This window comes from Crocodylus porosus, unplaced genomic scaffold, assembly GCF_001723895.1.
Source record: "Crocodylus porosus isolate Cpor-Errol unplaced genomic scaffold, CroPor_comp1, whole genome shotgun sequence".
NCBI classification, from domain to species: Eukaryota; Metazoa; Chordata; order Crocodylia; family Crocodylidae; genus Crocodylus; species Crocodylus porosus.
In genome coordinates this window covers 22328377-22350602 of record NW_017728943.1, presented here as the reverse complement: position 1 = coordinate 22350602, position 22226 = coordinate 22328377, and the positions used below count along the sequence as shown (strand labels likewise).

General features: G+C 46.5%; 1 protein-coding gene across 4 annotated transcripts in view; it reads left to right on the top strand.

The window, feature by feature from the left end:
- Positions 1-6372: 6372 nt before the first annotated feature.
- The window catches only part of LOC109319422 (vinculin-like), a 43517-nt gene continuing 27663 nt past the window's right edge, over positions 6373-22226 (top strand). For 2 of the 4 annotated variants that reach the window (XM_019548972.1, XM_019548971.1), the window contains exons 1-4: positions 6373-6460; positions 8713-8929; positions 12450-12633; positions 16791-20126. In XM_019548972.1, the coding sequence (XP_019404517.1) occupies positions 8724-8929; positions 12450-12633; positions 16791-20126 (3726 nt within the window). In that variant the 5' untranslated portion in view covers positions 6373-6460; positions 8713-8723. The remainder of the gene's footprint in view (positions 6461-8712; positions 8930-12449; positions 12634-16790; positions 20127-22226) is intronic. The other 2 variants (XM_019548973.1, XM_019548974.1) reach the window with 2 other exon arrangements.

Genomic DNA, 22226 nt, shown 5'->3' with positions numbered 1-22226 from the left:
TTAATAGGTTGGCTTTTTCCTGGGCGTCAGTTGTCAGTTGCCCCATCTGGTTCAGCAGGGGTCCAATGTTGCACTTGCTTTTCCTCTGGCTCCCCACATATTTAAAAAAGGACTTTTTATTGTCCTTGATACTTGTAGCTAGCTGGAGTTCCGTCACAGCCTTGGCTTTCCTGGTTTGCTCCCTGCAGGACTGGACCAATGCAGAATATTCCTCCTTGGAGGTGGAGCCCATCATCCATCCTTTGTAGGCCTTTCTTTTTAGCCGCAGGAGGTTTGCTAGTTCCCTGGAGAGCCAAGGGGGCTGCTGTGCCCTTTTGCTGCCTTTCCTCTGAGACAGAATAGCATTAGCTTGTGTATCGAGGATCGCTCCCTTGAGGAGCAACCACTCTTCCTGAGCTCCCCTCCCCTTGGGGTCATGGGGGGAGATGGGGGAGCAAGTTATAACCTTTCTGCACTTAGCAAGTGCCTATCCGGGTTTGGAGATGAACAGATGAAGAATTATCAGAGTAAATTACCCCTTGTTGAGTTTCACCCTGATTTTTCCAGAAGTAATTCTCCACTGGATTGGTTTAGGGATTTGCAATTTTTCTTCAGTACTTGGTTATGCTGGTATAAAGCTGATTAGATGATTAGGTACGGTAGGCTGTTGGTTTGATGAATAGGTACAGTAGGCTATATTTTAAGGTGCAAATCTTTAAATGTGCTATTATATATATAGGATGTGGTGCCATAGCAGGAACTGGATTCTGTGACCCAGGAAGTCCCCACCATCCTACATCCACACACCTCTATTTATGAATGGGGAAATGTACTGGAGTACAGAATCCAGTGTGCTGTTGCAAGCTGTGGCTGACTGGACCCTGAGGGAGTTGTGCTGCTTCTATGGTGTTTATCTAGGAGGATGGCATTGGTGGCAATCTTATGGTCTCAATTCTGCAGGCCAACACTACCCCAGTGTGACTTGTCATTTTAAAAACTCTGCTATGTATTGATTCCAAGTGTTTGACACTAGTTCTACCAAGGAGGGAGGGCTGGTAGCTAGGAACATGAATTCTTAGGTACAGCTGCATTTGACGATTTGCATGATTGCAATAAGACAGGTGGTGGGGGAGTTTATGACGCCTGTTTCTTAGGAGTTACCAGTATTTGGTCACGGCAACCTCTCCTGGCATTGTGTCCAAAAAGTGCATTTATTTTTCCATTTGAAAGCGGTTTTCAGGATTTTGGAAAGAGTCTGTGTTTGACTTGATATACCCTGTCTTTAGACATCAGGAGGTGCTACTTCACTGTCAGGGCGGCTAGGATCTGGAACCTACTTCCAAGCGAAGTTGTGCTGGCTTCTACCCTGGGGGTCTTTAAGACAAGGCTAGACAATCACCCTGCTGGGGTCATTTGACCCCAGTACTTTTTCCTGCCGTGGAGCTACTCCCAACATTTCTTTTTCTGGTGAGGGCAGGGGTCCAATGAAATGGGATCTGGTGCTCCTGGAAGGGTGTTCTCCTTCATGTACAGTCCTGGGTCTGGGCACCTGGGAGTAGCATCAAAGCCAGCTGGGGCTCAGCTTTTTGTTCCCCCACCTCTTGTGCAGCTGCATTTGTTGCAAGCTAGGAAATCATGAGTCAGGCCCTTCCCAAAGATCAGGACGCTTTTGGAAAAAAAGATTTTGGTCTGTCTCCCTTGTGCACATGGGGTGTGTGAGAGACAATTAGTGTTGTCAGCTCTCCAAAATGTATTAAGTATATATTTGCAGTGCACCCCAGCTAAGAAAGCTCTCACAGGTTACCTGATGGTGGAATCATCCCAGCTTTACTCCAAGCCAAACTCTAACTGATTGTATCCTCCACAAACACCTGCCTTTTCCTAAACATATAATTTCTACCCCCCTGCAGAAGAGCTGCTCAATAATTTGATTACTCTTTTGTCCTGGTCTCTGCAATGTTTATTTTTTGGTATTTTGGTTCAGTTTAAGAGCAAGTCAATGAAGAAAAAAGGCAGGAAGCAGTGCAACCAATGAAGATGCCCACCATCCACTGACACGAGACAATGCAAAACCTGTTTCCTCTTCAGACCTTCACTGATGTCACAACACTAACATGTCAAGATTGGGCCCCAGCTTGGAAGCCCAAAAGAACAGAGACCCTGAGTGAATTTGTAAGAGATACTCTGTCAAACAGAAAGTCCCTGGGTAAGGAAGCTGTGATACCTAGACTCTTGGAGATGGAGTGACTGGAGAAGTGATACCTTCCTTGGGCCTCAGCTGAAATCTGACAAGCCTCATGGAAGGGCAACCTATATGCTGACTATGGCTGTGCTAAAATCCTCTCTCTTATTCGGCACTTTGTTTCTCAAGCTAAGTGAACATATTATTCTGTTCACCACTAGGCTGTCTGGTAACAGTGTTCATTGTACCTGCAGATTCCAAAATGGAAGACTTGCAGGTGCTGAATCCAGTTGGACCTGCAAAACTGTTGAAGCCCAGAATGTGGTAGCACAGGACTGGGTCAAGGCATGGGAGAACCGTGCAATTCCACCCTAGGAGAGGCAAAGGCTAGAGGCCTGGCACCCCTGGAAATTCACTCCCGGAGACTAGAAAGGGGCAGAGCTGCAGCTGGTCCAGCAGTAGTCCCCACAGCAGCTCTATTCTGTGTCCCACTTGCTTGTGTAGCTTCAGCAGGCTGCCCCCTGTCCTGGAGCAGGGGCATGGCTCCAGAGGCTCTTCTCTGCCTTTCCTTCCAAGGTCTGGTGCTCCAGGGATGGCCAGACATTTGGAGAGCAGACTGACTTCTTGATGTGAAGGAGGGAGTGGTGGAACCATCCAGGGCAGCTGGTCTCGTTGTGCTTCTCTCTCTCCCAGTGTACCCAGCCAAAAACTCTTTGGCCATTGAAGTGTGGGAGAGGACTGCAAGAGCTCTTATTTATTGGCTGCTCTTCCTAAGGAGGTGGCACAGTAGAGATGACAGTGGATCAGAGTGGGGAGTCCCTTAGGGGAGAGCTGAAATTTGGTAGAGAACTGATGCTTCACAGTTTATTGCTAAGCCAGCTCTTATCCTGGCTGATTCACAAGAGTTTACAGCACTAGGACTGTGGGGAGCAGAGACTAGAAGGGGGCAGGAAGAAGGCTGTGGTATAGTACCAAACTACAGAGAGAGATTGTTGGAGGCAGGTGGGCGCTGAGACAGAGGATCTTGAGAGGACAGGAGATTGAGGGGAGGAATGAGGGGGCTGTGTGGGAAGGAAACAAGAGTGATGGGGTGAGGCCAGAATAATAGCTCTTCAGGAATTTGGGAGTCAGGGGCATCCTCTAAGCAGTGAGAGTCCTATGTTTCTGAGTGGGCTTTTGGGGGTGAATACTGACTGCCATGATTAAGTTCTGCCATTGCAGCCTGTTAAAAAGTCTTGAGTGAGACTGCAAAGTCATAAGTCAGCCAATTCAAAGTTTGGCTTTAAATTTAATATTCTGAAATTGCACCCTGTCCGGCTCTTTGTGTTTGTTCTGGTTTATGAAAATTAGGGGGTGGCTGCTGCCTACAGGTGTGTATAATCTTTAAAAGCACATGAAGAAATCATCATGAGTCTGGGTGCATGCAGTGTGTTTATCCCTCATGTCCCAGTGTTTTCTTGTTCTTGACTCCCTTGCTTCCCTGTTTGCTTCCCTTCCTGTTGGCTTTTGTCTTTGTCCCTGTTTCTGAGCCCTTTCAGCAGGAACTATCTCTCTATTCATACAGTCATGCCTGTGATCTGAACCCTAGAGACTGATGTAGTTTTAATAGGTAGGGGCCTATCTTGGGGGTCAGAAGGGCTTGAAATATAGAATGGGATAAAGACAAGAAGAACACAGGACTGGAAGGGACATCCCTGGCCATCAAGCCCAGTCGTCTCTTTTATAGGCACCATGTCATATAACCTTTTCCATAACCAGATTAAACTCTGTCTTGTAAACAGATTTCTGTCCCTGTTGCTCCCATGAAGAGGTCATTCCAGATCTTTCCTGCTCTTACAATGAGGAACCTCCTTTCAACTTACAGGCAAAAACTATTCACAGCCAATTAGTTTCCATTTGTTCTTGTGCCAGCATACTTCCTCTGGCTTCAATAGCTATTCTTCCTGTCTGCTGTTTATGCTCTGATGTATTTATAGATAGTAATCATCCCCCTCTCCCAGGTTAAATTAAATGAGCTCTCTGCTGACCCAACAGACTTTCCCTCCCTTGAATATCCTGCTAAGTATTCTTATCACTTGCTCCGCTTTGAACTGAGCTTTCTTGAGCATGAGTAGCTAGAACTGTGCTCAGTATCCCAGTTGAGGGATGATCAGGGCCTTGTCTCATGGCATCAATATTTCCCTGTCTTTACTGGAAATATTATGCCTGGTAAATCCTAGGACGTTATTTGTCTCTTTCATGGCCACATCACAGTGATAGCTCAGCATCATCTTGTGATTGAGAATTATATCTAATTCCCTCTCTACCTTCACATCTAGTTGATAAGACACCAGCTTAGTAGAAGTTCTTCTTTCTAGATGGCCTTGCATTTTGTACTGTTTTACCCCCTTTTTGTCATTCCAGTATTCAACACCATCCAGTTGTTCCTGTATAATATTGCAATGCTTCTCCATGTTGATGCCTCCCAGCCCAGGTTATTACTGTCCAAGTGCTGATATAAGTTCCAGATAGTTATTGCACCTTTGGCATAAAGGGATTCTAGGAAGATCCCAAGGGAACAGGCTTTCATTCTTGTTTCTCTATCCAAGAGCAATCCTACCAATGTCTCCATCCTGGAGAATTTCAGGTGGGTGAATTTCAGGCCCACAAATGCTGAGAGAGGTGTAACAATTGTAGGGCAATATGGACCAGCAAAATGGGGTGGATTTAACTCCATCCCCAAACTCCTTTCTCCTCAAATCATTTGGGCACTGGGGAAAAGCCTGTATGCTGCAACAAATGCAGCCAGACTGGAGCTGAGTGAAGGTTCAGTGAATGTGTCAGTGACCTTGAAGCACATCTGGCCCCAAGAGGATCCTCCTAGTACAAACAAGGCTCGCTGCCTGCACCTCCTGGTCTCTGGCCCCTGCCCTAACCCACCTTGCCCTCTGCCACCTTCCATGCCTCTTCCTTCTCAGGCCCTTGCCTCACTGTGACACACCCAGCTCTCTGCTTTACTAGTACCAACTATGTCAAAACATCCTGAGTCAGGTTCCATAAGACATGACATTGACTTTAATATAATTTTTTTTTTAATAATACCTTTGGGTTCTTTTTGTTTCCCTTCTGGTTTCAAGATGTTCGGAAATGCTTGCTATATATTCTCAGATTTTTTGCTGCAACCACTAACTAGAAACTTACTTAAAAATGGAAGCTGTGATTCCCAACCTGTATCTTGCTTCCAGCAACTGGAGCTGTAAGAAACGCACCAAAAATTGAGAGACCTGTGGCAAATCACAAGTTTTAACAACACTGCAGTTCCTGTCTGGCTGGGCAGAATAGACCATCCCTCTCCTTGGGCTAGCCTACAGCAAAATCCTCCAACTCCACTCCCTACCTCTCTGGTAGCATAAGTACCAAGCTTGGTTTCCTCCATCCACGAAAGGAAGGGACCACTGGTGCAATAGTGCTAGGGAGTGGGTATGGGAGAATCATATGGGAGTATTATGACCAGACAACTATGCATATAACTAGCGGTGCTTAACTCCTGGCCTCCAGAGCCATGTCATCCAGCCCATAGGCTCCCCAGAGTTCTAAAAAGATGGTAGTGTAGCAATGGCAGTGTTAATTTCTGCTCCCTTGCTACCAAATTTCTGGTTCATGGGGATCCCCACCGGCTGGAGAGTGTGGCCCTGCTATGCAGGCCCTATCTAGACACCTGGTGCAGGACCTGACCCAGGTGTACAGGGGCCAGCATGGTGGGCCTGATCTGGCCTATGGGCAGTCTCTATTCCACTCATCTGGTCAACAGGGCTCAAACGTTGAACACCACTGGACATAACTGATCACTGAATAACATTTGCAGCTAAGAATTACCTTTTAATTTGCCAGTGATGTCTGCTTTGCTTTGTATACCACCTTCAGTATCTATTCATTTACACTAATTAATGGTGAACTTCACTTCTGGGCATTTGGAAACACAGATTTTTATTATAAAGACAGGATATTTGACGTGGGAGCAAGCAGCTGAGATATCATTATTTCCTGTTGTGGAATTCCTATTGACATCATTATAATCATTGCTCAGAGATATGGAAAGCTTTGGTCAGCTCAATGTTTAAAATCATTGTGTGCGCCAGGGACGCTACTACCTTTGATGTCAGTGCCCAGGTCAGCTGACTGGCTGTTGCTATGAGACAACCCAGCTACCATAGGTTCTTGTTACTTGTAAACAAATGCAAGCCATGTATTGAATTTTAGTACACATTACATTAACTAAACCACATTTTGAGAACCAGTGGAAACGCATTTCACCGCAAGGTAAATAGATATCTAAGTTTTTTGTCAAGTATGCATACAGAGATGAGTGGTGGGGCTGAATTAAAATAAGACGGTCTCAAAGGTTTGCAATGATCTTTTACTTTGTTTTTCCTGAGAGATTTTATTAAAGCTTTGTCTTGTTTAGTTCTTGAGAATATCATAGCTTGTCTCACTTCCGAATTTACAGCATGTTGTTCTCATGATAAGATCTCCTGAGACAAGACTCAGAAAGTAAAATTTACTAAATAGTAAAAGACCATCACACCTATTTAAAAACATTATAATCTGTCCTAGGTATGGCACAGCAGATGACACTATCAAAAGGCTTTCTTCTTCATGACTATCATCATTAACAGAATAAATTACACTTGTTATTTGTCATTTTATTAACTTTATTCTCCCTACTGAACTTCAACCAGTTTACTATATTATTCTTTAGATCTGTGGTTTTCAACCTTTTTTTATTTGTTGACCCCTAAAACATTTAAAATGGAGGTGCAGATCCCTTATTGTAAGCATAGGTACTCACATATTTTTGATTGTTCATAAGTATTTTTCACTGACTCCTTAGATATAGTCTTCAAGACCACCTGCAGACTACAGACCATGGGTTGACAACCACTGCTTTAGCTTATAATTACAAGTGTCTGCACGGAGCAGATATGACACTAGAAAATGAAACATTCATGGTGCAACTTGAGAATTATATTCAACAGCCTCCTGTGAGTTTACTTTGTTATTAAATCATTTTAGAGGACAGGTAATACTTCTGCCGAATTTGAGATGTTTAGGGGTGCTAGCTGATTCTGAATATTCTTTACCATTAAAATATAAGATGCAGTTTCTTTAGTTCTCTTGAAACAGAGTCCAAGGGTGTGTCCTGACGAGCACGCAGATGCAGGGGCTCATGTTTCCCACAGGACAAATAGCAGTGGCACACCGCTGTACATGTACTCTGGTATGTGTCAAATTAACCTGGGTGGGGTAGGGGAGGCTGAAGCCAACACCTCTGGTGGCCCCAGGAGCCTTACATAAGGTCCTGGAGGCTTCCTGGGACAGCAGCAGCACTGAGCTGGCCACTCAGAGCCTGCTGCCTGCTTTGCTCTGCTTTTCTTAGCAGTGGTTTTTTTTTTTGACACTGGGATCTCCCAGTGCCAAAAAAATCCACTCTGCTGCAAATTAGCAGTGCAGCAAACAGGTACATGTGCTCCGCATGTACTTTGTGGCACCTGAAGTAGGTTTGAGGTGCTGCAACCTGTACCTGCACACTTACCAGGACGTGCCCCAAGAGTCAGTGTCACTTATCATTCCGTTCACAACTGATTGGAACACAGACACGTACACATCTGGTTGTCTGGTCAGTGCATACTAACCATTGTGTGTGTGCTGAATTGGGACTATGTGTGAAGAGTGTGTGCAGATGTGGTAGTTGCATGTTTGGAGACCATTTTGAGAGTTTAGCTGGAACCACAAGTCTGACAACTGATGAATATTTTCTCACATAGCTTAGCTAATTGTGTGCCATAGCTTTGGGTAGACTATGGAACATTTTGGTATTGTACAGTGAGGTGAACTGGGCTGTTAGTGATGAGATCAGTGAGAAAGAACTCTCCCAAGCAATGTAGCTGGGAGTACTTGCACAAGCTTAGTACTTCAAAACTGGCTTTTGGGTTTAGAAACTCTGCAGGACAGATTTGAAGAGTTTCATGCTTTCAGCTTCTAGCCCAGGCTGAAGGTAGGTAGTATGGCAGCTCACGAAAATGAATTGGATGGAATAGAAATAAAACAAAACTTCTTGAAGTTTTGTATGAATTCTGTTTGAAGGTTTAAGCAGTTTCTTGTCTCGCCTGAATCATTTTAATTAATGACTAAAAACACTGGGCCAAATTCACTGCTGTTGTAAACAGATGCTGGGATCTGATGACTTCAAGGGGGTGGTCTATTAATTTACACCAGCTGCAAGTTTAGTCCACTCTTTTGATTATGGCCAATGTCAACAGATTTCCACACATGCTGTCATCCCCCAGAGGGCTTCAGTTGCCTGAGAGTCACTCCTCATGTCCAACCATGGAACACAGATGGCAGGGAAACTGTGGCTAATACAAGGGGTTGGGAAGTGAATTTGTGAATATTTCCAGCATTCTTTGAAATTTTTCAAGTGGAAGATGGAATGTAAGCACAGGACATCATTGTTATCAATTAATATCACTCTACAGTAGAATGTATCTAAACTGACATGTGCTTGTTTGCAGACTTAGAAGCAATGGAGCCTTTGTATTTGTATGACATCAGCACTCTAATAAACAGCAAAACCACTGAGAGAATTATTTCACCCATGACTGCTCAGCTTTGTCATCTCATTATAGCAATGGAGTGGGAAGGCGTGGATAATGAGACCTTTCCTGACTTAGGGAAGACTGCAGAAGAATTAGCTAAATCTACTGAAGAACTTGCTTTTGCTGCAAGAAGGTAATACTAATTGTAAAGCAGTGGGAAAAATGAAGGTTTAGTACATACTTGCAGGCTTGGCAGTGCTACACTTACCAGCACCTCAGCAAGAGATCTGGGGGTCTTGATAAACCATACAATGGACACGAGCCACCAGTACAATGCCATAGCCAGCAGAGCAAACAAAACACTGGCATGTGTCTCCTGATGCATCTCAAACAAAACTAAAGATGTCAGCCTCCTGCTTCACTCGGCCTTAGTGAGGCTGCAGCTGGAGTACTGCATCCAGTTCTGGGCATTGCACTTCAGGAAAAATGTGGAGAAATTTGAGAGAGTCCAAAGGAGGGCTGTGTGTATGGTTAGAGGTAGAGGTACACCCATACATTGGTTCCATATTGGATTGGCACTGATAGAAGGAAAATTGACAGTATCAGCAGTTGGCTTTTTTTGGCTGATGTGGCTGATAATGTTGCTGATAAATGCCCTGTGCATGCATGCAGCCGCAATGCAGCATGCAGGATGCCAGGAGCACAGCCTGGCAGCATGGAGAGTAGCCAAGTCCAGCTAGTATGTCTGTCACAAGAGAAGGGGCATGGGGGGCGCAGATTGAGGCCCCCGCAGTGATGGAAGGAGTGAGGCTGAGTGTGGGATGGAGCCCTGAGCAGCTCATCCAGAGGGGGTGCGGGGAGAGGAGGGAGGCTCCTACCACTGCACGCACCCCAGGAAGGCATGGGGGGCGTGTGCCCCCAGATCTGCGTGCAGGGTGAGGGCTGGCTGGAGCCAGGGCTGCGCTGGGCTCTTGCTGGCCAGCAGGTTGGGTTGGGGCTACTCTCAGGGCAGGCAGTGATGGTGCTGGGAGCAGGGCTGTGGTGAATTTTGGGGTACTGGCCAATATGGCTCATTAAAAATCAGCCATCGGCATTGGCGCAAAAAATCTCTACCATTGCACCCCTAGTTAGAGATATGGAGAGCAGGGCATACAATGAGAGGCTGAGAGACATGGGTTTGTTCAGCCTGAAGAAGAGAAGACTCAGAGGGGACTTAGTGGCAGCCTATCAATATATAAAGGGGGTATATCAGGGACTGAGAGAACATCTGTTCACCAGGTCTCCCCAAGAGAATACTAGGACTAATGGTCATCAGTTGCTAAATTAGACCACTTTAGATTAGACAGAAGGAAAAACTTTACAACTCCAGTGTCCAGGGTCCAGAATAGACTCCCTCCAAAAGTGGTATCATCACCTACTCTGGATATCTTCAAAAAATGCCTGGATGCTCACCTTGCTGGGGGTCATCTGACCCCAGCAGTCTTTCCTGCCCAAGCACAGGCGGGCTGGACCTAATGATGTTGAGAGGGCTCTTCCAGACCCTAAAATCTATGAATCTATGAAAAGGTTGTGTAGGTCATGTGCTGCAATTTCTCTTCCCTGTGTTGCACCTGTGTGTGGATTTAACTGATAGTAGAGACATCTTGTCCTAGATGGAGGGAGAAAAAATTATTTGTGGGGGGCTGAGTGCATGTGCACATGTATGTGCCTACCCCCCACCCAGCAGGTGAGTCTGTGGGGGAAGGGGTGGGGGAGGAGGAAGGGCCATGGGGGGGCACAGATTGAGGTCTAAGCAGTGAGGTAGGAGTGGGGCACAGGCAGGGGCAGAGTCTGGAGCGAATGGGGCCCTAGCCAGGCCAGGTGGTGGGATCATCGAGGGATATGTGGGGGAGGAGGTTCTTGCCACTGTGTGCACCCCAGCAGAGCCTGGTGTGCCCCCGAATCTCTGCATGGGATGGAGGCGGCTGCCACTGTGCTTTGCATCTAGCTGCAGCTGCCACTGCCTCTGTAGCGGTGCAACACTACCTGTGTCCAACCACCGGAAAGGCAGGCGGCACGGCGCAGTGCGGCACAGCCCAGCAGTGGCAGGCATGTGGCATTGCACTGCTTTGGGGGCAGCTGCAATGGGGCACAAAGCACAGCTCACAGCAGCAGCTGCCTCTGTCCCACACACAGATCTGGGGGGTATGTGCCCCCTGGGCCTCCGCCGGGATGCACACCATGGTGGGAGCCTCCCTGCACCCCTGGACAAGCCTCCCAGGCTCCGATTGTTCCACCACCCGGCCTGGCCAGGGCCCCATTCACCCCACCCCTGCGTCTGCTCCACCTACCTCCTTCACTGCAGGGGCCTTGATCTGTTCCTCCCAGCCTCTTCCCCTTCACAGAATTGACTGATACTTGCCTGCCATGTTGGACAGCCAGTGATGCACACTCTAGGCTGTGATTCTGACTGTGTGTGCACCTCTCCCCACCCCGTCTGCAGCTGCCTGGAGCCCATGACTGGGCTGCCTTGTGGCCCTACGCGCTGCCCCAAGTAGCCCTGGCCTTCTGCCACCTATGCATCTTGTGAATGTATGCATTCACAAACTCCAAACCTAGACTCTGATACCTGGCTTTGGGGAAGATGGACCACCAGCCAAGCAAGGCAGGACCTAAGGGCCCATGACAGGCCTGATCTGCTTTGAGTCTCAGCCATGCTCTGTGCCTGTAGCAGTTCCTTAGCAGTGCTAAGACTAAGAAAAGAAATAAAATCAGGCTTTTCTGTCTAAATTGTGTGTGGTGTGGGCTCTTGAGCCTGTATTTTTGTCCATAAGGCCCCCACCTGCAAGAGCTCAATAAGTCATATAACTATTTGTGCCATTGCTTAACACCTGCTGGCTTTGAATAAATTAATCTAGTAGAGATAGATAATGTGGGGAGAACAGGGTCAGGGTAGAATGTGGCTTCCACTTCTTAGAGGACTACCTGTCCCTCACAACACACGTCATTGTGTTCCAGTGTATACCAAGTATTAAAGCAGTAGCATAAAAATATAGTGTATGGGCTAGAACCTGCTTCATCCAGCCCACCAGGCTGCCAGCAAGTTAGGGAAGCTGGGGTCATGGCCTTTTGCCACTGCCATCACTATGGCAAGAAGTTGCTTGGCTGATGGCTACTTAGCTTACCTTTTCTGCCCCATGCTGAAGCCATCACCTCTGCCACCATGTGCCATGCACTAGAGTAGCCACTTTGTGCCCCATGGCTTGGATTTGGCCTGGGGCACAGGTTGAGTTTGACACCCCTGAATTGCAACGAAAGAGCAGTTTAGCCCCCTGTTCCCTGGAAATGCAATGGCTTACCTCCCAGCCAATGCTAGTAGTTTAGAAACTGTTTGCATCCTTCACCTATTTTGCAAATGTAGCCTGCTAACTACACAGTGTTATATAACACTACGCAGAGAGATGTTACATTACTGGTACCCAGTTGCATGACAAAAGGGGGCAGCCAGGACAGCAGACTTGGGCATTGCTTTTGGTGGGGGCAGAGGCAGGGAAGGTGGAGGGTGGAAGGGGAGACACAAAAACAGCTATCACTTCAGCAGTGACTGTCTATGCTGCTATAATTGAAATGACAACAGCCAGTTCTGCTCTGTGTCATGGCTGCCCCAGACACACAGCTGCCATGCTGTGCCTCTGCTGATATCTGCATGATGGAGATCAGTGTCTTTCATTCAGGCTGGCTGAGGAGTCCAATGATGAAGTGCTGAGAGGCAAGATGTGTCCTGCAGCTGAATCTGTCCTCGTGTCTGGCAAGAGTACCTTACTAGCAGCCCAGAAACTTAACATTCAGCCTGAGATCCAGAGCCATAAGGAGGAACTGATTGTCTCAGCACAAAGGGTCTTGATGGAGACAATGCGGGTGAGTGCAATGTTGCTGTGTCAGTTCTGAATGTTGTGAACGCAGTGACCTTTCTGGTGGAGGACTTACAGATTCTAAGTCCTCCACCAGCAGTATTCACTGTGTCCACAAATTCCTACAGAACAGGTCTGGTCTGTAAAGTAGTCCTCCTCATTGCCCAGGAGCTTTTCTAGGTCCTCCCTATGTTTCTGTAGTAATTGGGGACTGGCAGCTCTGGGGCCTTGAGGCTTAACACGAGTCAGGAGCAACTCTAGTGGCCACACCAAGACTAACCCGATACTTCTCTTCTCCCTCTGCTTGAAACAGAGGAGGCAGGGTTTCTTTTTCCCCCTACCCTGCAGAGCAATTTCTCCTCTTCCTCTCTGAGCTGCCTGAGCGGAGAGGAGGGAGTGCCCCCAGCAGAGCTCATAGAAACCAAAGAGAAGCATTCCACAGAGTGAAGTGGTTTGTTTGCCCTGGGTTGTGCTGACACTGGTGGAATCCAGCAAGGTAGATGTTAAGCACCTTATTTTTTGGACTCCATAAAGATTCGTGCAACCAAGCAGAAGTTGGCCGTAAGCAGAGAGCAGCTGCTCTGTTGGCATAATCTGCTGGAACAGGTGGCTGTGCAGACCTGTCAATCAATTCTGCTCCACTATACAAAGAGCTTGTTCTGACCAGCTGTATGGCACACATGTTCCATGCCCATTCATCCTCTCTGAGTTGAGAATATTAGAGCAGCGTTCTGTACGTGCTGCTGCCACAGGGCCTACCACTTGAAACTGGATGATATTTCTTCTCTGATTCAAAAATGGTGTTGGATTGATTCTGTACAGCCAGACTCAGTACAGAAATCCCTCGGGCTTTCAGTCCTCTATGGACAGGAGGATCTGTCACTCCCTGTACCCAGCATTCTCATGTTCTGTTCCATATGTGGGTGCTTCTCTCACGTGTTCTGCAGCACCACAAATGCAGCTGGCAGAGATGGCTGGCAGGGACTGGCACGGACCTCTGTTTTAGGTGTGTCTGAACTGAGAAGCCCTGGGATCTGGGTATGTCAATAGGTTAACTGTGTTTGAAAACAGGTGGACCACACATGATCTGAAGTTGCAGCAGACCAGAGCCATGGTCTAGTCCTATTCTTACCACAACCCCCTTCTCTCTTCAGTTAAGATGTTTTTGCGCACTCCATTTACCCTCCTTTTTCTCGTAAGTAGATAAGATGATTTATATGCTAGTATCATGCACTGCTTAAGGCTTTTCTCCATGCATGAGGAGACCAATAGGCCTTACCCATCAATAAGTATCCTTTAACTATGGGTTCCTGGTAAATTTGACTTCCTGAATTTTCCTAGTTTTCTAGTCATAATAGACTGGAAAATGGTGCAATAGAGTATAATAAAGATCTAGATAGATTTTTTTCACTGGGCTTCCTGGAAGAAGTCTCCAGTTTGCTTCAGAAGTGATACTAGAATGGCTTTGCCCAGGAACACGAGTTTTAGGAGGAGGCATCTCTCCTGCTGGAGGGGTTCAGATCTGAGACATATTTTACTAACCAACGTGTGCTGCTTCTAGAGGAGCTCTTTCCCATGCTACTGAATTTGCAAGAAGAGGTTCTAGTCATATTTCTGTCTGTTTGTATTGTAGTAGAGCCCAGACTGCCAGGCCAGGGTTCCACTTTTCTGAGTGCTGCATGCGCCCTCCCCCCCAGTGAAATACTAAACTTTGTGTACATGCTTTCATCTTCTCGTAATTCAATATAAATAGGTCTTGAGTGCTTTCTTGGCAGCCTGTAACTATTACTTATGTATTACTGCTGCTAGATATAATACAGTTTGTCTGAAAGGAAAATTAAAGGTTAAAATTCTGCCCTGTCATACTGGAAGGAACTCTGAAAATAGCTCCAATATTTTCAATATTTATTCTGGATTGACAAAATCTACCATTCATGCTCTTATCTCACGTTGTAACTATTGCATTTTCTTGCTCTCTGCCCCGGATGCCTGCAAGCCCACCCAAAATACTAAGCTCTCTTACTGTAAGCCTCTGACTGCATTACAAAATACCCTTGAGACCTTTCGATGCTTTCCTGCCCCCTTTTGCCACATAAGATGCAGACTTCTTGGCCTTAACCTCAAGGATCTGCACAATTTGGTCCTACACTATCTATCATCTCTGTTAGATTGCTGCATTGGATGTAGTACCAGGTCTGCCAACTGTGCTATCACGGCATGCCTACTTGTTTCATCAGCACCTGCTCCCGCATCACCTCCTGTGTACGGAATACCCTGCCCAGAAAAAACCATAATATTGCTATTCCCTTCTTCACATCTACTTCTATGGTGTCCACAGGCTCTGCCAGCTGCTACTGGGTAGGCAAATGGCAAACAACTTATTTTTATTATCTGCTTTGTCTCATTAGGAAAACAAAATATGACAAGTAGCACATGCTGTAGTCCAGGAGAAGCCTGCTTATATTACACTTATATTACCTCACTGACCTGTCTTAGGGTCTTATGCCTGCCCATTCATGTGGTACCTCAGTCCCTTGCAGTCTTTACTGTGTCTGTACTTGCACTCCTTTGGATGACAGGGCAGGGCAGGACTGTTGTTCCCATTGTACAGCTGGGGAGCTGAGAGAGATGCAGACAGACAGAGTTTGGGGCCCTTAAAGGCATTTAGCATCTGACTGCCTTTAAGTGCTTCTGGAGATCTGGGCTTGATTGACTTGAACGTGGTCACCTTGGGAAGTGACCACAGGTCTCTGAAGTCCTGAGTGAGTGTCTCAACTACAGGGCCATGCACCCTCTCCCTGGTTCTTTTGCTCATATCATAGATGCTGACTTTGTTTTTTGCTGGCAGGTGGTTTTTTTGGCATTCCCATGCTGAGCTTCGTGCATGCCCAGAAGAGGCAGCGCGCTACTTCAGCGTGGCTCACCTGATGTGACTCATGGGTTCTGAGCACCTGCTAATTTTTTTCCGTGGGTGCTTGAGCCCTGGAGCATCTGTGGAGCTGGAGCCTGAGACTCACATTGTGTGACTTGTTTTAACCTGAAAATGATAGCTCTTTGGGAGTGGCCTCCTAACTTTTTATGGTGAAGATCACTTTTTGGCAACCCAGGATCTATCGTGTCCCTCCCTGCTCCACCTGCCCTATGTCCTGGCCTGGCCCCCCTGCCTCCCGGACAAGTTGCCCGGGCTCTGACCTCACTCCAGCCCAGCCCAGCCCAGGTGGCACGGGGTATAGCTCAGCCCAGCCATGTGTGTCCTGCTGCCCCCAGTCATGGAGCCTCTCACAGACTGAGACCGACTGGTTGGTGACCACTGCACTATAGGACTGCAGAGCAGCCTGCTCAGTGGGCCCTGACCTGTGATCCTAATCAGAATTCTTTGCTTCTCTTTGGCCCTTTCCTTCTGTCCATCAATTCAAAAGCAGAGCAATGTTGATACCCCCATTTAGAAAAAGGAACACAAAGACAAGAAGGTGAATGGATTTGTCCATGGGTACACTGCAAGTCAGCGTAAAAGCCAAGAATAGATCTTAGATGTAGCGTCCTAAGTACTGTACCACACTGCCTCTCAGGTATTTGGGAGCAATGAGAAGAACAACTGGGTGCAGTTTTTTGGGGTGTTTAAAGGTCCCATACACAAGAGTAGTCATTTCACATGGTCTGAAGCTTCTTTTTAGTACAGGAAATCCTAGCTTGTGGCTGCACAGTGTTAATGAGAAGGAAGGCTGGTCTGGTGGTTTAGATGTAGGACTGGCAATTGGAACATTGGGAAATTTCTGTAGTGACCTTGGTGAGATACTTAGCCTCTCCATACCCCCATTTTGTCATATGTAGGATGAAGTAACAGCTTCCCAGAGTGCTGTGCATCTCTATCCCTTCATTCCTGAGATGCTCGGAGACTCTGCATCATGAACAAGGCTACCAAGAACAAAAAAGAGGAGACCTTGCAATGCTGTTAGAGTTCTGGACTATGAGATTTCTGTACTCTCAGTCTGCTCATCATAAAATATGTACAATCTTATTTGTGCACACAGGCATTTTTAAAAATAGATACAAGTTAGAGCTGTAAATAACCAGTGCATTCCCAGAAAAATGGATAAAAACAAGCCTTGGAAATAAGCTAAATGTTTAGTTCTTCTGATACTTTTTTCTGACTTTATTGACTAGATTCTCCAAATTGAAGAGGACGCTTCAGTGAGGAGGATTATTCAGGCTGCTGACTGGCTTCTGGATTGCCTGAGCACAATGGAGTCTGCAGGAGATATATCAGCCCTGCTGGCTGCTTTCCGGGATTTTTCAGAGTCCCTGCTTTTGCTGAACAATTTGACAGAAAGACGCATTCAGGAACTCAAAGCATCTCCTCAGCAGAAACACTTGGCTGAAACCCTGCAGATCCTTAAGAAATGTGTCCCGCTGTTGCACGCTGCCAAGCATGGTGTTCTAAAACACCCTCAGGACTTGCAGGTGCACCTTTCTAAAGACTATGTTTTTGCCTTGATTGATAGAACTGTAAAAGAACTGATTTCCTTGCTTACAAATGACTCGGGGAACAAGGAACTAAGGGAGAGAAACGGTCTCTTTTCCCACCATCTGAGTCAGCTAATGGGTCTCTTGTCCAGTCCACACCCTAAGCACTTTTATGAAGGTGAATTTAACTTGCTTGTAGAAGCAGTGGTTTTCTACTGCATGATTTTAGCTGACTCATCCAGGCCAAATATTAAGCTGCAGCTCATCAAACATTGCCATCATCTCCTAACTTTCTGGAAAAGCATCTACAGCCACGCAGGCCTACCAAGACAGCTGGCAACACAAAGTCAGATAATGGGTGAACTAGTAGAGAAATGTCACACAATGAGGGAAGAAGTGGAGAGTCTTGATCAAGCAGTGCTCACTGCCCTTCTGTGCCAGATTGTGGACACGTTCACCGAAACGAAAGAACCCCTGAAACGGTTAATAGAAGCTGTGCTGGAGCCTACTGTTATGTCATGTGCCCCTGCAGAAGGGAACAGATTTCTGAAGAAACTTCAGCCTCTCATCACTGCCTTCTTTAGCCACTCTCATCAGATGATCAAAGTGGCCAATTTTGCTCTGGCCAGGTGCACTAAAATCAATACTGTTACTGAAATTGAGGACTGTGTAGGTTGTTTAAATAGACTCCTGGCCACTGTGCCACTGCTCCTCACAGAAGTGAGCAAAGATCCTCCGAAGGTTAGCATGTCTGAACAACTGCAGTCCTTGTATCATATGTGGGCTGGGACAACAGAAAGCCTGCTGGCATGCTTTGATGAGGTAATCAGCTTGCATGGATTCCTGGATCTGTCTGTTCAAGAAATGGCCAATCATAGAGACGGTTGTGAGAAAGCTCTGGAAAGCGAGACCTCTGGAGAGTTTTCCTGGCATGCTGCTAATTTTACCTGCCGAGCTGCCCGCATTGTCCAGGTCATTCGCAGATATGTGGATAAAGCCAGAGATCCCATTTTCAGGAACGGCTTACTTGTTTTAGTTAAGCAGTTGGACACATCCATTCTTGAAGTGAAAGCTGCCACTGACCAGTGTTTAGAAAGAATCTCCTGCTCACAAGCAAGAAACACTTTCTTAAGGAAGGCAAAGCATCTGGTTGACTCTGCTTGCAGGGTCAGAGAAGGGCTAGATGAGTCCAACCATCCAGCTATTCTTAGCCCCCTTCGGGAGCACATTCGGGAGCCTGACCTTCCCAGAAAACTGGCTTGCTTTGCTGCTCATGAACTGCCTACACCCAGGGCCACACATGCCATAAAACCAAAGACCACTGACAATAACAAACTACTGGAAGATTTTTTATGCAAACCACTTCAGTCAGTCTCATGTGCTTTTGAGATGCCTCTAAGTCCAGGTAGCTTATATATTAATGGCACTCCAAGAAAAGCGGATGTACACCCTGTGATTGGGCAACTCTTAACAGCAACAAAGAAACATGATGTCACAGCTGTCAATACTGCTTGCTCCGCTTTGGTTGAACTCTCCAACTGCTGTGTTGATGCAGCTAAGGAAGCCTTACCCTTTGTTCAGGCACCTTTGTTGGAAAAGCTGACACAGTACAGAAAGATAGTATTATTAACACCATGTGTTGTTAGCTTAGCTAGGGAAATATGTCCGGACCCACTGTCCAGTACTGACAAACTCCTTCAAACAGCTATCTTGCTTTCTGAGAGGATTTGTGAAACTAAGCAGTGCCTGATGACTGTGGCAGGGTCTTGGTACAGCCTGTCACAGCAGTTGTTCTGCTTTATATCTCCATATGATTTTGTGAAAAGCAAACAAACTCTGGATGAGATAATGCAGGCGTTAGCGCTGGTTGTTCAGCTAGCAGGTGACATTGCATGTACAGACACTGAGGAGGAGCACACTGTGGTTCCAAAGATCCGTGAAAGGTTTGTAAGAGTTCAAGCAAAATTCAGGTGTGCCCAGACTAATACAAAGCTTTTGTTAGAGAAGGTGCTGTCCTCTGGTAGCTTCCACTCTAACCAGGCTGGAGTGGGCAGACTGGAAGCCAACTGTGTTCTGTGGTCTGTCATCATGCAAGTGCTCCTGCTCTCTGTGGATCATTTCATAGGAAGAGATGTTTTGTTCTTGAGTGAACTGAGAAATACCATGAAGCACAAGCTTTGCCTGCAGGCTGTCTTGGCAGCTGTGTCCGAGAGCTCTCTGAGAATACAGGAAGCAGCCTGCCTGTCTCCCACCTCCTGTGCTGAAGGTGGTAGGGATTGTGAGATTCTTGTGCTGAGGCAGGAAATCAAGATATTGACTGAAGCTGTGTTGCAGGTTGCAGATATTCTGTCGGTCTCTCTAGTGCCTACCCCCAACCTGTCTGTTCGCTTTGAGCTTCTCCAGCGAGAGCTTGCCATTAGGGTGCAAACACTGATGCTCTACCTCAACAGCACCAACCAGGAATTTCTAAGGGTCATCCAAAGTGTTGTCCAATTGGCTCTGCCTTGTGCAAGGGTCCATGGCAGTGACAGAGAGATGATCAGAAAGGTCTTTGACGAGAGGGCTGGGCAGATGATGGCAAATGTCCAGCAAGTCAAAACAATCATAAAAGATGCTCTGCAGAACACTGCTTGCTTAAACCTACAGGAAAGCTTGCTCTCAGCCACAGACCACCTTCTCCTCCTCACCTCGGAGGTGATAAGAAGAGCTAGTAAACTCCTACAAAGCCAACAGGACAAGGAGCTTTTCCAGCTGGATAATATTTTATGGGAATGGGCTGCTAAAGCTCACTGTGTTGTGACCCAACTTCAGTCAGTTCCGGGCATCAGGGAATCAGCCCTGGAGCTCATTAAACTGTACTTGCAAAACAGTGAGTCACATACTGTTTCACATCAACATTATGGCACAGCACAGCTCTTCCAAGCTGAAATACCCGGCACAAAAAATCAGAGTTGTGCAGGTTTTGCCAATTCAGCGGACAGTTCCCTGGCCAAGAGTGAATGGACAGGTTTAGCTGCCAGGGAGACATTTGAAATGGTATAGTGGATTTTGTCCCTTCTAGCAATTTCCTAAAATTAATCAGTGCAAATTCTAAGTTGTGCCAAATGCATTTCACTGCTTTTCTGCTATCCTCTATCTTGTCTGAAATTGCTTTAGAACTGTAACTTTTTTCTTTTAAAGCAAAGCATAGGATACTCTAGAATTCTGGTTGTTCAGAGTCTCTGACAATACTGTGACAATACATATCACATGCACTTTTTCTCCAAAAATCAGCTCCCCAAAATTGGGGTGCATATTTTAAGTGAGGAAGTTGACGTTTCTGCCTGGAATAGAAGCACCCCATTTTGATTCCTGTTTCAAAGCCAACTGCACAGCAGCAGCAGCAATAGCAGTTGAGGGAGTCAGTTGACTTAATGGCTCACTGTTTTTCCCAATCAACTGGTCTCCTTTTTAATGGTCTTGATGTTCCAGTAATCAAGCTAACTTTTGCTGCCTACTAACTCCTCCTGGTCTCCCTTCTCCTAGTTCACAGCCTTGCAGAATTTTTAACTGTGTCCCTGCTCTATGCAACCTTAACTCTGAAAAAAATCTTTTCCCCAGTACTTCTGCCCTTCCCAAAACAAAGTGCATATCTTCAGGGGTGAGTTGTATGCAAGAAAATATAATATGTCCTTGTACCTGCATTACTGCCTTAACGTCCAGGCAGTGAAACATCAGGCAGCATGTGCCTAGTGTTCTGTTTACTGGGGGTTACCGCCAGGCCTGGCACCACATTCTCAGGGTTCAGGAGACAAAACAACTGATTGCCTTGTGAACTTATGTAAAAGAGGCCAGAACTGGAGTTCCCTGTAAACCAGATCTGAGCTCAGAGTTTATCATTGAGTGAGTAATGTTGAATCAAATATGGAGGTATTGGTGCTGATCCAGGGGACAGTATTTAGATCTAGCATCAAGCACCCAGGTAGGATGTAGGTGCACAGCAAGTCTGCCACTCAAAAATGAGATAGTTGCTGATTGTAATCATCATCCTCACCTCTGCAGGGATGGTTGCTTTTGGTTCCCGCACTGGTCAGGAGGTGTCTTCACCCAGCACATAGTCTGCCATTTCAGCTATGGCTGTGGATTTGGAGCTATGCCCAGGGTTGCCCTGGGTAATGTGCTTGTCAACAGAGATCTGCCAACAGGAACCAGAGAGAAGCAGAAGCATCATAGAGCAAACACCTAGCCATAGCTAGCAGGTGGTATGCTTGCTTTCTCAACATAGGTGCCACAGTTCCTTCTCTGGTACATGAATAGGAACAGGGAGAAAGTTGGAGGGAGCATCCAAGGTAGGCTGCTCATGTCATACTACAGCCCTGTTGTTCTGATGAGTTAGGGGGGGAAAAGGAAGGGGAGGGAGTGGGCAGGTTACTTCCGTTTATGTAAAGGTGCAAATATTGATATAAGACATTTGCATAAACTCTCCAATTTCTGAATCTTCAGCCTTCACTATGCCATGGGCAGGGCAGGGTGGGGGACTCCTGTTGGTACCTTGGTGCCAACCTCAGCGATTCCTGGCTCAGCTCCTCACACTGCAGCTCTTTCTTTCCATTGCAGCTGCTGTCTCCACCGAGTTCCTCTGGAATGTCTGACCAAGCATCCTGGGGAGCCCATGTTGTTGTCTGAGCTTCAGGGAGGGCCTGAGCACTAGCACTCTGAGGCCTGGGTTCATCATTCTCCCAGTCAGTTTAGCCAATGGGATTTGTTGCTCTGTTAGCTTGTAGGAAGTGCTGATGCCATTTTTGTATTTAGCTTCCAGCCCTCCAAGGTGCCTAGGGCCATAGCAGCAGTATTCAGGCATTTTAGAATAAACATTCCAGAGTCATTTTAGCTCATAATTGCTCTTCTGAGCAGCTTAGAACTGCAGTTTGAAAGGATGGTTCAAACTGGGGGTTACATACAGGGATAATGTGAGGGGCAATTAAAAGGAACAATCAGGTTTGGAAAGCTTCTTCTGGGCAGACTCAGTCAAGTGGAAATCAGGGACTTAGAGTACTGGGCAAGACAGTTCTCATTCTGCCAGGGCTTATTTGCATGGCTTTATAGGAGTGTCTGAAAGCTTATGTATGCAGAATGGCCCAAGCATTTAAACATAAC